Source organism: Daktulosphaira vitifoliae, unplaced genomic scaffold (assembly GCF_025091365.1).
Source record: "Daktulosphaira vitifoliae isolate Bord-2020 unplaced genomic scaffold, ASM2509136v1 Scaffold_5, whole genome shotgun sequence".
In the NCBI taxonomy this organism is placed as follows: Eukaryota; Metazoa; Arthropoda; class Insecta; order Hemiptera; family Phylloxeridae; genus Daktulosphaira; species Daktulosphaira vitifoliae.
In genome coordinates this window covers 29,501,126-29,518,455 of record NW_026099576.1, presented here as the reverse complement: position 1 = coordinate 29,518,455, position 17,330 = coordinate 29,501,126, and the positions used below count along the sequence as shown (strand labels likewise).

The following is a 17,330-nucleotide window of genomic DNA, read 5'->3' as shown; positions in this document are numbered from 1 at the left end:
TTTTTTTCAGTAAATGAACTTATGTAACAAAAATATTTTATTTATAGAAATTTCATACACAAGTATAAATATTCCCTATTTTTTTTATTTAAAAATCCCTCTACGCTAATTTAAATATGTTTCGAATTTCAAATGCTTGTAATGCGAAATACTTTTTTAACCTTTGTAATAAATGACATTTTCATTAATTTGTTCACGCTGTCAAACAACAGCATTATATCGTTCTTGCAAAAGCGATATGAGTGCAATTTAAAACAAATTTATGTGTTCATTTAAATTATTTTTCAATAAATTATCATTGTTTGGATAATAATTTAAAAATTCAATAACTTAGTCAATTTCTGAAAATTGTAGGTTTCTTAAAAATGAAATCTTTATAAAAAACATGTATCCAATCCCCCCAAAAAATGTTTCTACGCGCCTATTACTCCATTAATCTTTGCCTAATAGCAATCAGTATACCAATTACATAATACCTCCCTTACTCAAATATTAATAGCAATGATCTTAAATTAATTAATTGTTTGGGATAAGTCTAGAAAATTACAGACAGTCTATTTTATTTTTATTATTCATGGACCACACAAAATCCACCGACTTCCTTATTAAATAACACTTCTGGTCTTTGAAATTTTATTAGTAACAGTTGTCACGTTGTCTATTTTACATTGACAATAAATTTAAATTCAAATTAAATGATTTAGTAGCTAACATTGTATGTTTAAATTTTAGTTATGGACACGAAATAGCCAAGGGGATGCAGTAGCAACTCTTCTCCGGACGTTCATAGATATTTGATTAAATATTTTTTTTATATTACTATTTTTTTACATTCCTAAAAAAGTTTTAAAAAATGTATTACATCCATTTACAGCTTGTAGCATAATCCACTATCGTACGTGTTGTTTCATATTGTTTGTTTTAATAGCAAATAGTTATAAACTATTATAAGGTTAGTGAAAAATAGTTTTATAATAATAAAATTATTGAAGTTTCAAGGTTATAATCTTTTATAATCTAACAAGAACAGTTATTTTACGTCATTTCTGTTTAAATAACAGAAGTTTTCTGTTTTTTTTTTTTTTTGCTATAATCATACACTAAATATAAAAAAAATATCTACATAATTAAAGAGGTGAAGATTCAAAAAAATTTGATCCAATAATCATTTTGTTTTAAATTTTTAACAACTTTTGCATTTTTAAACTACTTTTAAAACATATTTTTTATTAAGTGTCTCTAATAAGAAAAAAATAATAATATATTTGTACTTTATTAAAATTTAAAAATAGTTATTTTTTAGCTCTTTTTACAAAAAATTTTGATAGAACTTAAGGATAATTACTTATCGAATTACATACATAAAATTTTCGCATACAATTCCAAAACAACTTATAATTTGTCAAACGTTAATTTGTGTAAATACAAATTAAGATTTAATGTGTGCTAGAAAGATATTTTGTTATTTTAGTTTAAAACATTTCTTCCGGATGAAAAAAAAAACAATAAGTACACATCGTTAGAACATCACGTTATGACTTTTTCTCTTATATATTCTGGTATGATGTTATGCTGTTTTTAATTAGCGCAGCACTTTGTGTGACAACCAACTTGCAGTAGAAAATGATGAACAGCTTGTTGACACAATAAGTGCTACCCCAAAGAGTGCAGGTAGACGAAGGACGCGTATCCGGACGGCCTGGAAGGTCCGAGGAAAATGACCGAGGGTAGCGCCCGGAAATTTCATTAAAATACAAAAACAGTAACGGCCGAAAAGGGGTAGACTATAAAAATGGCTTTGGCGCGCTAAAGGGTTTAAAGGCTTGTAACGTCGGCAAAGACAATGGCGTCGGCCAGAGAGTAATTAGACCGTGCACGTACGGTTAACGTTTCGTACGGAAGGGTTGGGTGCGTGTACCGTGAGCGTCGGGACTTATGTACGGGCAGTAGTCGTTAGGCCTTCGGTTTGGGCGAGTGAACGGGTGGCGGGACGGAAAGAAGAAGAGACGGTTGTCGCGGGGATGGACTTTGGTTTGGGTTTCTGGGCGGCAGTGCGGTGGCGGTGCGCCACCGGCGTGCGTCTTTGCGGCCGCGCACGCTAAAGGTATAACCCTCCAGATCGCCGCCTCCGTCCAAGTGCGTGCGTGCGTGCCTATGTGGGCGTCCCGCGAAGCTTTTGGAACACCCGAATATTGCGGTCAACACACGTACACTCGGGTGGCGCGCGTTCGGCCACGCACATACGCCACCGTCTCGCCTCAAACTTCCACTATACCGCCGCATAGCAACGTCTACCATTGCCACTATTGCTATTGTGCTGCCGACTCGACTATCGCTAACCACTTCTCCGGTGGTCACCGAAACGCGTCAAAGTTTCGTGCACAGAATTAATAATAAATCGGTTTTTTTTAAATATTCAGACGTAACGGATTTTTCCACGTGCGTTTTCAGTGTGTGTGTGCATGTGTTTTTCCTTGTTGACGTTGACGGGCTATTTGTTTGAACCTATGACATGGGCGGCGAGGGGAACGGATGTAAAAAAAGAGCGGGAAAAGCGGTCGTAAAAAAAAACGTTTACCGCCGCGTCACCACCGCCCGCCGCCACTGACGAAGGCTGTCGAAACTTTTATTTATTTTCGTTTAACCGTTGCCGAGTTTTTTTCCCCCTGACGACCTTGACACTCTTTTTAACACGACACGTCAAATGTCGTCGTATCATTTGGAATTGGAGTAAAATCATTTTCATCGATTTGTTTTTCACTAACAGGTTAGTAAGAAAATGTTATCATTTGTAACAAAAGTATGTTAGACGTCGATATTTTTTGTTTTCAGAAAAATTCCACTGATTTTCATCAAAGAATTCATTTTAAATATCTTAAGACGATTTTCTCATAATTATAATTTTATTAATAAAAAATCCAATTTGTCGTCAAAAATTAGATTTGTTCATTTCATAACTTCCGAAAATCTTAATTCATTAAATTTATTGACTGATAATAATTTCTTCCTTACATTGTAGTTTCGCTAACAACAAAATTTTACTAAACTTCAATGAATACATTTTTTAAAACTTGTATTAATTTTCTGTGTATAATATTTTCAGGAATATCCAGTTACGTTTCTATCGTGTAATCCTGAAGAGGCGGCTTTACCGGGCCGCCAAATGGTCGTGAAAAGCGCCCAAATGAATGGGGCGCCCAACAGCGGAAACAATGACGCGCTTTCCGATGCGTACGCCAAGATGACCGCTGACATTTTGGCTGAGAGATCATTAGGAGATTTTTTATCTGAGCATCCCGGTGAATTGGTCCGTACCGGCAGCCCATTTCTCGTGTGTACCATATTGCCGACGCACTGGCGGTCCAATAAAACTCTTCCGGTGGCCTTTAAGGTGGTAGCCCTGGGCGAGGTGCCCGACGGCACAGCGGTAACCATACGGGCTGGTAACGACGAGAACTACTGTGCCGAATTGAGAAACTGCACAGCTTTGATGAAAAATCAAGTGGCAAAGTTCAACGACTTGAGGTTCGTCGGTAGAAGCGGAAGAGGTCAGTAACGGACAATATTTATCAACATTTATTTCCTTAAAACAAATGAAAATGAATTTCCCGATTTGACCGAGTTAATATATTTTTTATAAAGAGAATAAAAAAAAAAAACGAATGTATGTTGAAAATGTAAAGCTGATCGCCCATTACAGGAAGAAAACTTCAAACGACTATGTTTAAATTCCATTGTCAATTAATTTCTATACAACATCTCGCCATAGTGTCGTTTGATAACATTTGTGCATGTTTAAATAGAATTGAGGTTTTCTGTAAGATTAGGCGCGTTTATTACATTACACATAATACTAAAAATAAAAATAAAATAAACGAGTCGTAAACGTCATAGTGATGATTTGTATACTTATGTACTCGCACAATGTGAATAAAAATATTCTTTGGGGATCTTCGAATTAAATTTTATATTATTTTTTATTCGAAACGTTTAAAATCCCACATTGAAAAAAACTCGTGTCGTCATGCGGTTAGTTTAACGACAGTATTTTTCTTCTCTGCACATAAAAATACTGACGTACAGAAATGACGACGACCTTCCCTTGTTGTGAACAGCGTGAATATTCAATACTTATATTTATGATATTATTTATACACTGACCGATCATTACTTTTAAAGTCTTTACGATTATTAGTAATTTCAGCTCTTGGGTGTCTATGCATTCTTTATTTAATAAATAACATAAAAAATTGTTTTTGAAGCGAAGAACTTGTATTTGCACAAATTCAATATGTTTCGCAGAAATACACGCAAGTTACTGTTAAATGCCTTTTTATTTATACACTGTTAGTTTAATTAATAATCGGTTAACATTTCCATTTGCTTTTATGACAAAACAATTTTTGTTTCACACAATCGTATTCCTTGATGAAATACTATATTTCAACGAACAAAAAGTGACTTAGTGAATAAAAATTCAAGCGCTATTAATGATATAATTGTTTGTATATAATTATTAAATAATTATGTATACATTATGTCATTATTTGTTCTATTTCTATTATCACCTTATGGTAGATGATGAGTAACAATAAAATTTAGAACTCTTGATTAATATATTCGGCAGTACTAAAAAAAAAATCACTTAATAACATTTTGATACATCATTACATAACTAAATATAGTGTTAATAAATGTTTGTTTTACATATCGACATAAAGAATAATTAAACAAGTTAATTGCATAATCACTAGTAACTTGTCGAAATTAAACTTTTGTTTACCAGCGAGCTCAAAAATTAAATTTTAATAAACACCTTAAGTACTTTAAAAGTAGTAATTTTAAAGAGGATCTAAGTTTATAATATTAATGATTTAAAATATAACAAATTTATAGACTTGACAAAAATATTGTTGTGCGAGTATAAATATCTAGAACAACTACTTTTATTAAGTTTCCATAATATTAATTGGACAACTCTTAGATTTATTTTTAAAATGTTTCAAGTAAGCAATTATCATCAAAAATAATAAGATGAAGTGTGGAAGCAGACAATATTTTAGATTAAAAAGTTCTGATCCATATATATGTAGCTATCATATTAATTGTAAATTCGAAGTAAAAACATTTGCATTTATCTAAAAAAATTGCATTTACAGTTACCCTATGTAGAGTGATTTTAACCTTCATCTGATTACAACAATATAACTTAGAGGCCTAAGTTCATCCATAATTAACAGAAAGATAGGTTTGTCAAGTCTATTTTCATTGCTAATTAAACTGTTTGATTGTCGATTGTAATTATGTATTCATTACAGTCAATTTGTGACAACATAAACTCGACAAACGTATCATTTCAATAAATAATGAATAACTAACCGAGGTTAACTGGCTGCCTAATTATATTGACATGTAATTGACTTTTTGAAACAAAATTTTTATTATAAATACAGTTATTTTAAATAATCAAGATTTATTGAAACATAATAATGTAATGAAAAAATATCCACGGAAGAATTTTGTCAATAGTGGAAATATTCTTGAGAATATACTTCTACATAATATTGAAAATATATTCATAAAGAAATTATTTAGTTTTATTATTTTTTTTTTTAAGAATATTTTATCAAAGTGAAAAAATATTTAAAGTAATGAATATTTATCGAAAATTTTTGATGGAAAAATAACAGTCTTTTACTTGGTTGGGTTTGGTTTGGGTTGGTTTATAACAAATTATCAATAATGTGCTAAACAACATTTGAGTCAAAACATGATTCAATGGCTTCTCAACATGCTTACATTTCTATGATTTCTTAATGTTGTATTTTGTTGTTCAAAGACTAAAAATAATTTTTCTAAAAAAATGCTTTTCTATAGATTCAATCGAAATTTTAGATTTTTAGTCGAAAAATATTATATAATTACCGAAAAGTTTGGTTCCATTTCGCCGTCAAGTATAAATTCGGTTATTTTTCAATATTAATCTAATGCATTTGTAAGCTCAAGAACAAAAAATTAAAAACCATTTTAAAGTAATGTAAAATGTAATAAAAAATAAGTAAGGAGATTACTCTCAAAACATTCTCAAAAATATACTCGAAAAAGATTATTATAATAATTTTACATTATTTCAAAAAAAAATATAATTAAATCATTCGATTTTTAACATATATATAATTTTGGTATGAATTGACAAAGACGAGGAATATAAACATTTTACTTTTAAATTTGACATTGTTTATTTACCAAAGTTTTCATTTACAGGAAAAAGTTTCACACTAACGATAACTGTGAGCTGTTCACCTCCCCAAGTTACCACTTACAACAAAGCTATCAAAGTCACCGTTGACGGACCAAGAGAACCTCGATCTAAAACAAGTTAGTAATATTGTTAATTATTTGTCATAACATTTTGCTTAATCATTGGTTTTCTTATCTAACATTTTGATTTAAATTTAATTGTAATTCTGGCGCAACCAGAGGGGGGGGGATTGTAATATAAGACACCCGAAATGAAAGCATTACTTGAATTATAGTGTGACATTTTTTTTTTTTTTTATCAAGTCAATTTTTGGTTTATTTTATTCGTTTTAACACTGTGATTCAATAAATTTGATGATATCCAATACATTATTTTTATTTATAAAAAAATCGACATTTCTTCTACTGTGAAATTTAATCGGCACGCCTACTCAATGAATGCCGCAAGAATTTTGTACAGTTAGCATTGATGCAGTTTAGATAGGTCGTATGCACGTTGGTCAAAAGCTTATTGGAGTAAACGTGTCATTATAATTATTAGTACCGAGAAGAACGGCATTCGAGTGTACTATTATAGCGCCGCGAGGATGTTAATTTATGTTGGCACTCCACCGCTTACCGCGTCCACCGTACATAATTGTATAATACTCTGGCTGGCGTCAATGTGCTGTGACTCTGGAAACAAATGCGACCAGAATGTGTCCGTAACCGTTCGTTTGAGGTTAAACTTGTGTTTTTTACGACCGTGCCGGCGGGGTCTCATTGCATTTTTACGACGTCCCTCCACGCCGCCACGTCGTCGGTCGCCGTGTCCCTTTCTTTTGGATCGACGGCCCATCGCCAAACATCAAAAGGCGTCTTACCAATCGGTTTGTTTATGCCAGCGCGCGGTCTCTTTAAACGTCGACATCGGTGTTAAAATCAAATAAAATAAAAATCCGGTTTTTTAAGACGGCGACCGCTCTTTCGGCGGCATCGTTTATCTCGGGTAAACATCGTTTTCAGCATGTCGTCGTAAAAAAGCTGCTGCTGCTGACACTGACGCCGTCGGGCGATCAGCCAGCCGACAGACGACGGCGGCTGCTCGTCCGTCCGCGTGCTGCCGTCTAACAAATCTGTGTGAACTTTGCACGGGACGTCACCACGCCATCGTGCGCGTTTAATGATCTTGGAAGCCGATCGCCTCGACGATTCGCCAAGACGTCCATTTATTATCGTGTCGTGGGGCCCGATAAGGTTTTTCGGGCGCGGGACGAGGGGGACGCGGTGCAGAAATGCCGCGTATAGCGGGACGGCAGAATGTGTGGGATAACCACACACGTGCCTATTCTCCGGTGCAGCTGTCGGGCGTCGTCATTAATTGCCACGTTTCCGCCGGTCGCACATAGTGTCGGCTTCGTACAGTGAGTAATAAAGGTCGCGAAACTCCGAGCAAAGACATTTTCAACTGTCAAGTCTGCGACGACTAATGGAAAAGTGCGCGAGACACTGACGAGTGGGTCATGTGAAACGTTCTATCAAATGCAACATTGCACTGTCCCCAAACCAAATTAATACTATTAATTGTTTCAACGTGGTAAATTAAAAAATACGGGTTATTCATAAAAAAATATCTATGAAATAAGTACGTCAACGAAAATTGACAAACCTAAATTTTGGGTTTCGACAAAACACAATCTTGTAAAAACAACACTATCTTCTGTCTTTTATATTATGTTAATGTTGTGTGACTGAGTATTTGATTTGCCAGAATAATCGATTAAAATAATTAAATGATCAAAAACAACGGCAAACTTCAAAAGAGGTTACACAATTTTTTTTATTTATATTCTATAAAAGACGCTTTAAACGCATACAAGGAAATTATTAATGAACGCAGAAAATTATTAATATTAAATTTATTACGCCAAAACGCTTTTCGAGATTAACGAAGTGTGTAACTTAGCCGTTTAATTATTTTAATAGGTTCTTATGATGTCTTTCCAGGACAACAGCAGCAATTCCATGCTTTCGCGTTTGGTCAAAGGCCGTTTTTATCTACTCATTTCGGAAATCCATTGGATCCTTTGAGCAGGACAGCCGATCCATTGGCATTTCGTATGCCTTCCATGGCCAACTGTCAAAGTAAGTGCATATTATTTTTTATTTATCAAAAAATATGTATTAAAGAAATTCATTTCGAGGGTCATTGTTCCCTAAAAAAGTTAATGATTTTTATAAATCAAATATACGAGTAAATCGAATGCCAATAAAAAATATAATTCATTATAATATGACAATTGATATTATTGAAATATTTTCTCACGACAATATAAAGTAGGACAATGTTGTTTTTAACAATGATTTGTTAGTTTTCTTTAATATTTTAATAATACATTACTTTTTCAAAATTATGTTATTCATAAAAAATTCCACGGCGTTGAAAGGGTGTACTAAGGTGTCATGACTTGTTTTATTTTTTCGCAACGAGAAGGGTGTCCCTGAGACTTTTTAGCAAATGTACCTGATAAAACTAGGGCAATAATGTATGTAATGTTATTTATAATATACATTTTTTCAATTGCATGCTGTGTACAAATATTTTATTAGTTAGAAAAAAATAAATTATAGAGAAGGAGAAGTTAAATATTAGTTCATTAGAAAATTTTGTTGCAATTGCGTCTATGTACCTGACAATAGATGATTACATAAATAATTAATTCATCTTCTTTTTCTTCTTCCTCGCCTTAATCCCAACTACTTGGGGTCACTTATCCTAAACTTCCATTTGACACGATCTCCCACATCATCTACGCTCACATCAGCTGTCCTCATATCGCATTCAATAGCATTCCTCCATCTCTTTTTTAGTCTTCTTCTACCTCTTCTTCCTTCAACATTCATTTAATTCACCTAAGTTTTGTTCAGGAAACCTCAAATTATTTGACAAAAATTTTATGCCGGCTATCGACCTGACGCAACCTCATTAGTCGCCTTTTACGACTGGCAGAGGGGCCGTGGAAGTATTCTTTTCCCCTATCCACAGGGAATATAAATAATTAATTCATAATAAGATTATATAACTCAATTTTCATAAAAATTTGTATTAAGGATGTCCGTCAATCTATTGATCATTGTGCATGCCAATGCGAGATAAATTGATATTAATGGCGGCGTCTTGCCGTTAATGACTACACGAATAATGATGTATACAAAAATATTATTGAGATGATACCAGCGCATCATTAGTCGCCGAGAGGTACGCACTGGGCGTGTTTTTGTCTATATGACAAGTAGGTGGCACTGACACCATAATTCATATTTTTACAATCCATTCACCGCAACTGTTGGTATGGTTAAACAAGGATAACAATAATATCGGTAGGGTTTGTGATGACGATGTCCTGCTGGTGTTGTAAATGTAGCAAAGAACCTGTAGCCTAATGGTTTTAGCACCTAAACAAGACCATTTACAGTAAATATTTACAACCATTAATCATATACGCGAAGGTGAACGGGGAGGTTTTACACGTGTTATTATTATTGAACAGCGTACAATATTATAGTCCAGAGTTATGTGTGGTCTATGTGTTCATTCAAACCACCATCATTAAACCAATGGTCATTTAATGTCCTAGTGAAAAGGATTTTTATTATTAAAATGAATTATTGACCCAGAAACGCTACTCGAAATATTATGTGCGTCAACCTACACGTTTAATTGCCACTCAACAGTTTATAAGTTTTCTGATTTGAACGGATTATATCGAGCTGTAGTTTTAGATACATGAAAAAAAGTTTGTGTAATGGGTATGCAAAATATTCGATAGCTTAAATCGAAAAATTCTTAAAAATTTAATGAGACAATTTGTTTTTTACTTAATATTATGATATTATATTAATGCTTACTAGTTGATAACTTTATTAGTTATTTTGTGTTAAACATTCCTTTTCTTTTCACAGACATGGGTCAATTCGCACCACATCATTCATGGGGATATTCTCATTCTACAGCCTATTCAACATGGCCCGGAGGAGGCGGATGTACCAATTTCACACCACCCGCATTAACTACTAGTGGATTTTCTGGTACTGGCTCCGCTTTAGGAACTTCAAGCGTCACTGGTACACCTACAGACTTGCATTCAACTCTGACCGGTCATCATGATTTGTTTTCAAGTTGTATGACAAACACACAGTCTACAATTCCTGGTAAATACGCTTTACAGTAATGTCTTTAGAACATTTATCTTTAGTAAAAATATTTTTTAGGTATTTTTTATTTAAACCAATTGATAAATTAATTTTTTTCTACGAAATAATACCACATATATATATATATATATATATATATATATATTTTATTTATTGCTTTTCATGATTAGCAATGCCTACGTTTTCCGAGCACAGCGGGTCAGTAGCTGCAAGTGGTGATTTGGAGCAGCATATTTTATCATCATGTCATCAGCAGCAAAACCGAAATGGTTTTACGACAAATCGAGGAGGACCTTACCAACAGTCTGCCGGGGGCAATGATCAAGTTATGACTACACCAACGGACTTACTGCCTTCTACGTCATCTGGTCCACGATCCACGTCGGATTCGTCAACAGCGGACTCGCCAACCGAACCCATTGGACCTTCGGACGACATGATGGCCACTGGTTCAAACCACGGCTACGATCAAACCGCTTACCATAGTGGCAGTGGTGGTCATGCGACCACGATACCGGCATCATTACATCTTTATTCTCAGTTGTATCACGCCTCGACAGCCGGAAACATAATCAGGCAACATCCTCATCAACATCATTATCACGGGCATCAGCAAAATGTCAGTGAAGATCATTTGAATGGATCAACTCAACGACCGGTTACTCAACAGCAAGCGGTTGTAGCGGCTGACCATTCGGCGGTTTGGAGACCGTACTGATTTAGGCTTATTTCGGCGTATCCTTTCAACGTTTTATAGACACGTATCAACATTATCCTAAAACTGAAGTTTATTGGTTATATTAGTGTATATTTCTTTCTAATACACGATCAATGCAACTATACGATTTTGTATACATATTGTTGCAAACTTGTAATTAATTTTTGTTATAAAATAATTAAGATGTGCAATACTATATTACTATTATTAAATTATTTATTATATATATATTAAACATGATTATATGAGTTATTCATTTCTACGTTACATGATAAAAACATATAGGCAAAATAATTATACATGATATTATGTATAATTAACCATAAAGAATAATACAGCTAATAATTTTTGTTTTATTTGTAAAAAATTAAATAAATAAAATAAAAAATATTTTTTCTTTTCAAAAAATAAAAGGCAAATTTTAATAATTAATCTAATCGTGTGATGATTTAAAATATAGTTTATCAGTAATTAATTGAATCTTCATTACTATTTTTATAACTACAGAAAATCTGTTTGGTCTTGTTTTATACATTGTATTAAAAAGATATATGAAAATTATATGTTCAAGATTTTAAATATGTTTTTTCCGAATTCTTTTGTTGTTAAAAATTGCCTCGAAACTTTATAAACATTCATTGACAAAAATCTCTAAGCATTTAAAATTTTATTAAATCGGATGAATATGTCTATATCTAATGGTAGTTTTTAAAATATTTTTGACGAAGTGTAATTTAGGAGTTCGTTCTATAGGTTTTCAAGACAAACTTTCTTAAAATCCATAATTTTATACCATTCTATATCTGTTAGGGAATTTCTTCTATTAATAGTAAATTATAATATGAAATTCATGTGAGTTTTATGTTGCACTAATATCTTTGCGCGTCTTTTTTTTTTTTGACAATATTGTAATGATAAAATCATCGAGTTATCAAGTAGAAAAGGTATTGCATAAAAATGTTGTCATAAAAGATATTTAAAATTTTTATAAACCATTTAAGCATTTATTGTATTTCTATAGGTTTATTAAAACCAATGGTTACATAAGTATTTATAGAAAACGCGGTGGTTTAATCATTTTGTAATGCACTGTAAAACCTGATACTGAAACATTGATATGAGTGAATTGTTATTATTACAATAGAAAACCACTCTACCAAGTAATACTACTCTGTACAAGATTCTATCCATTGTAAATGAACTTTAAACGGGATCAGAGGGCGGATACGGTGCTATGCTCCAGTATAAATTCCATAAACCCATGTATTATTCATTACATATTGAGCCTCGCTGTGTACGAGATTCCAGCTGGTTGTAAGTAACCCACACACCCTGCCCGGTGTCGCTCATTCTCGTAGCGCTCTGCAACAACCGCTGGGAATACGACATAGAAGTTATGACGAACAAAATTAATTATCTTTCTTGTGGTAGTAGTACAGGAAGCAAACAGACGGATGAAGAACACACGCAGCGCCATAGGAATTCATAACTTGGAGGTTTCCCCGCGAGACCAATTGGCGGCAGAAAGCTTTCTGCTGGGTTCTGCTCTCATGCTAATATGCCCTTTTGTTTTAATTCCAAAGTCTCATCTCGTATTCACGCCTGTGCACCAAAAACCGTTAATTATAATATTTCTCGCTTAACCGAAACGTGCACATAATACTGTTGCATGGAACGACCATGCATATACATCTTATTGCTCACTAAAACTCTCTAAATATTCAATATATATTATTACAGCTCTTCATTCGTTCGCCCGATGTTCCTAAAAACTTTTCCTATCCAATTATTTAAATCCGCCAAATATTCAAAAGTTAAGTTATCTACAATATTTACACATACACATCTTAGTGTTTACTTAATTTCTGTAGATTTTAAAGGGCGACCATGGAAATAGTGAATACGTCTATAGACGATTAAACTTTGGTGTAAAAAATAATATAATAATCAATAACTTTTTCAAAACTGTTTATGAAAATATGATCTAGATTATAATAAAGTATTGATAGGTCGAATATTTTTTAACGTACACAGTAGGGTGGTTCAAAAATAGTCAATCATCGAAATTTTTTAAAAAATTTCAGGTTAAAAAGCGACCAGTAAAAAAATGTTTACTGGTCGCTAATGTATTTTTAGAATTTTTTTCAAAAATATGACTGACATCATGTGCACATGTAATTATTTTGTGGGGCTATATAACTGATTAAAAAAACGGAAATCCTTTAGTTATTTATTGATTCTATGGCTTAATGCGCCTTCGAATTAAAATATAATCTAACACAAGCCAACAAAACATCTCAGAATTGATGAGAATTTAATTTTATTTCAAACCTGTAAAATTTGGATTTCAGAGAAAAACCCAGAATTAAATATGGATAGTATTTATATGTAGTACATATTTTTGTCATTGCTATTATTATATTAATACTTAGTTTTTGCTCAAAAAAGCAAATATTAGAACAATTTCCTCAAAACTTAAAGGCTCCAATTTTTCTATAAAAATTATTTACGTTTAAATAAGCGCCTGTATATGTACTTCAAATTTCAAATGGTTATAAATATGTTTTTCTTCAGCAGCTGACGTCATGCCAGTATTTAATTTGTAATTAGCTATTTAGAAATTAAATATTTATTACATGTTGTTATTTCACTTCTAGTTATTCTTAATCTGTAATAAATATTTTGTACCTTTTGAACACCTCCTTAAAAAAAAACTCAGTTTTTAACTGAAGTTTATTGGATATACAGTTTTGAAACTGCTTTCTACCTGCATAATGTTATGAATCAAACCCAATACCTACCTATTATTTATGTTTAGTGGTTTTTGAAATGTTATATATCTATGGTATTTTATACAATAGCTATTCAATACAATAAACTTAATTGTGAAAAATCAAGTTTCCCGATAAAAGTCTCAACAATTTTTTTTTGGAACAAAACATTAAACCAATAAAGACTTTTGCTCAATATTTAATCAATGTGATTCCTCTTTTGATAATCACACAATTTCTCTTAAAATAATAAGTTTTTTTTTATATATTTATTTTATTTCTTATATTTTTTGATATTGAACAATTGAATAATTACAAGGGTGTGATTGTCGATATGTTGAAAACGGTTGTTTTAATTGCAATATACACATTAAACTTGCTTATTAAATAAAAAATAGCCTTATTAAGTAAATGACTAGTCGATAATAACTATTAACCTATTAATTCGAAAGTTATAACTATTGAGCGGTGGTGAAGTGTGGTTTATGTTATTTTTAATATTCCGTAGTACTATGCTGCTGAACTCTATATTTAAAAATGTTAATAGTTCAAAAGTTGTTATCAATCACTTATTTATTAATTAGATAATTTTTTATTTTATAAGTTATATGTCATCCTTACAGGTATAAGGGATAAATTAAAAACATACTTAATAATTAATAAATTCAAAAACATATTGAAAAAATAATAAAAAGAATTTGCTTAATATAATTATTATTTTAAGATAAATCAAGTGGCTAATATTAAAAGGATCGTTCTATATATTAAAGTTTACGGTTGTCTCAAAGTTTTATAAAAATTCATATGATAGCACTTAGAAATTCGTTTTATTTGCCCAAAAAATTATAACATGGTTTACACAAATGTATCTATATCATAACTGATATCAATACTTGGTGACTAAGATATGAATATTGTTGAATTATTGTAGCTATTCTTCCGAACATCATTTTTCGCTTGAATATAAAATAAATGTTAAATTATTCTATATTTCTCTACTTTTGAAATTAAAAATCTGTTCACATTCAAATTAATATACCCAGAAGTCAATAAAATATTTCTATTTAATAGCAAAATATATATCTATCTAAAATACTTACAAGGGGAGGTCACAGTGATGGGGTCACTTATTTTCATAAAATTTATATAAATCTAATTTATATTGAATACAAAATAAGAGGTATTTTGAAGTTTTTGCCAATGCGCCTATTAAATCGAGAAAATTGACTTTGAAATTTTTTAACTAGCTTAAATAGTGTCATTTTTCTTTCACAGATAATAACGTGTTGCGGTCGAGTCAAGATTACGTGATCATATGACGCGTACGGATTCGGGATCAAGTCTTATCGAATAGTGTATTTTTCTGTATTTTTTCCTAAATTTTTTCTCGGTATTCTCTTTGAATTATTAATTTTACCTAATATTTGTCATTTTTTTTTACATTTTACGCATCTATAAGTTGTTCAGTAAGTTAGGAAACAGGTAAATTGTTAAAATCAATGAAAACAATAGAAACCCGTTTCCTTACTTACTGAACACTCTGTACATAGTAAAACCTTTCAATAATCTCTCATTTAAAAATTTATATACTTTTACCGGGTTAATATTAAAATAAGTTATATTTATGTGCATAAAATATTATTCATATTTTATCACTAGAAAATCGATAATTTGTACCGTTAAATGTGTTTTGAATGTAGATATCGTATTATAAACTATATATATATATATAACGTAAAATTAATAATTCAAAGAGAAAAAAGAATTAAGAAAAAATCCACTATCTGACGGGGATCGATCTCGTATCCGTACGCGACATAGGATCACGTATTCTCAAATTCAACCATATCAGGTTATTATTTGTGAAGAGAAATGACTTCATTTAAGCTAATTACAAATTTTTAAAGTTAATTTTCTCGACTTAGAGGGGGCATTGGCAAAAAATTTAAAATGCCTCTTATTTTGTATTTAATATAGATTAAATTTATATAAATTTTATGAAAATCAGTTCCAAAATCAGACCCATCACGGTGACCTCCCCTTGTTAGTGTAACATATTATTATTTGATAAACATATAAATATGCATAATATTTTTAAATATACTTCTACAGTGAATATTATATTATTACAATATATTGAAAGTGTACTACTATTATTTAAATACTTAAAATATTCAGTATGTTTTCTGAATATAAGCAAATGGTATATTCCAACACAGTATAAAAATAATTTTAAATAAAAAAATTATTTTTGTGAAACAATATGATTAGTAAAACATTTTTTAAATCGAAAATGTATCAAAATATTTAAATTATATTCCCCTGAAGTTGTAATAACAATACAATTTCAAAATTATAAATAAACTGTTGTGCAATTATTTAATAATAGTTTTATTTATCATTTTAGGTTTATAATATATATGACATTATACAAAAATATAAATAATTCATAATTGTTATCAGAATAACTTCCAACTTAATAAACATTAAACATGAACATTTTTTTACATTTTTTTTACATTTTTAAAATTTAAAACACATTTTTGTTATTTATAAAAAAAATTACTTATTGTTTTTCCCTTGTACTATTTAAAAAAAAAACTGAAATTTAAAAACCGATACCCTTTAAAAGAATCTAAACCAAAACTGAAATAAACCCTAAAAATAAGGAAATCTGAATACCTTAACTGGGTTATTTCTAATTCTTGTGGCAATATATTTCGATAGAACTAAGTATATTTATTGTAGATTCACTTAAGTTATTATACACCAATAAAATTTTTTTAAACTTTTATGTACCTAAGCTTCATAATTGAAATAATAAGTAGAAAATATATTATATTCTATCTAGCATCTAAATCTCAGAACTAAATAAAAAGATCCATGAGTTCTAGATTTCTCTCTGAAAATTTTCAACGTTACATTACTCTTGTATGGTTAAATTTTACATTATTGTATGAAAAGGAAAAAAGAAATCTTTGTTACATGATTGAATGGGATATGTTATAAAATATCCCCTTTGTAATATTTTTACCATTCAACGGCAATTTAAATGATAATGATCTTAAGAAGTGATTAAGAAGTTATTGAAAACATATTCCAAAAAATAATCTTTTGATACTTTTTGGGTTTAATGATCAATACATTTACTTATTTTGATATTCATTGATTTAATTTTACAAAAAATATCAGGAGAGTATAAGTTGAATTTTTGAACAGAAATAATTACACACTAAAAAAACTTATTTCTAATGTTTAATTAAAATATTTAAGTCTATGATAAAAATGATATAATAAAGTAATAAAATAAATGGACAACTAATTCATTATTAAACATATTACTCAAATACAGATGTACAAAAAATAACACTCAGCGGATAAGTGAG

The 17,330-nt window shown here is 30.9% G+C and overlaps 1 protein-coding gene across 2 annotated transcripts; it reads left to right on the top strand.

Annotated features, from left to right (window-relative positions):
* Positions 1-1,585: 1,585 nt before the first annotated feature.
* On the top strand, positions 1,586-11,403 carry LOC126907234 (runt-related transcription factor 3-like). 2 transcript variants are annotated; one of them, XM_050688348.1, is made up of 6 exons: positions 1,586-2,767; positions 3,104-3,548; positions 6,265-6,378; positions 8,227-8,385; positions 10,204-10,452; positions 10,626-11,403. In XM_050688348.1, the coding sequence occupies exons 2-6, from the start codon at positions 3,164-3,166 to the stop codon at positions 11,171-11,173; spliced, it is 1,455 nt and encodes a 484-aa protein (XP_050544305.1). In that variant the 5' UTR covers positions 1,586-2,767; positions 3,104-3,163; the 3' UTR covers positions 11,174-11,403. The 2 variants fall into 2 exon arrangements, with proteins under 2 accessions (XP_050544305.1, XP_050544307.1); XM_050688350.1 differs by having other exon boundaries at positions 1,587-2,767; positions 8,248-8,385.
* The last annotated feature ends 5,927 nt before the right edge of the window (positions 11,404-17,330 follow it).

What these genes read in the sequence shown, in the direction of transcription:
- LOC126907234 (XM_050688348.1), top strand. Translation starts at nt 3,164, where the DNA reads ATGGTCGTGAAAAGCGCCCAAATGAATGGGGCGCCCAACAGCGGAAAC. An exon ending in AGAACCTCGATCTAAAACAA is followed by an intron (nt 6,379 to 8,226) that starts GTTAGTAATATT and finishes TTATTTTAATAG; the next exon opens with GTTCTTATGATGTCTTTCCA. An exon ending in TTCCATGGCCAACTGTCAAA is followed by an intron (nt 8,386 to 10,203) that starts GTAAGTGCATAT and finishes TTCTTTTCACAG; the next exon opens with ACATGGGTCAATTCGCACCA.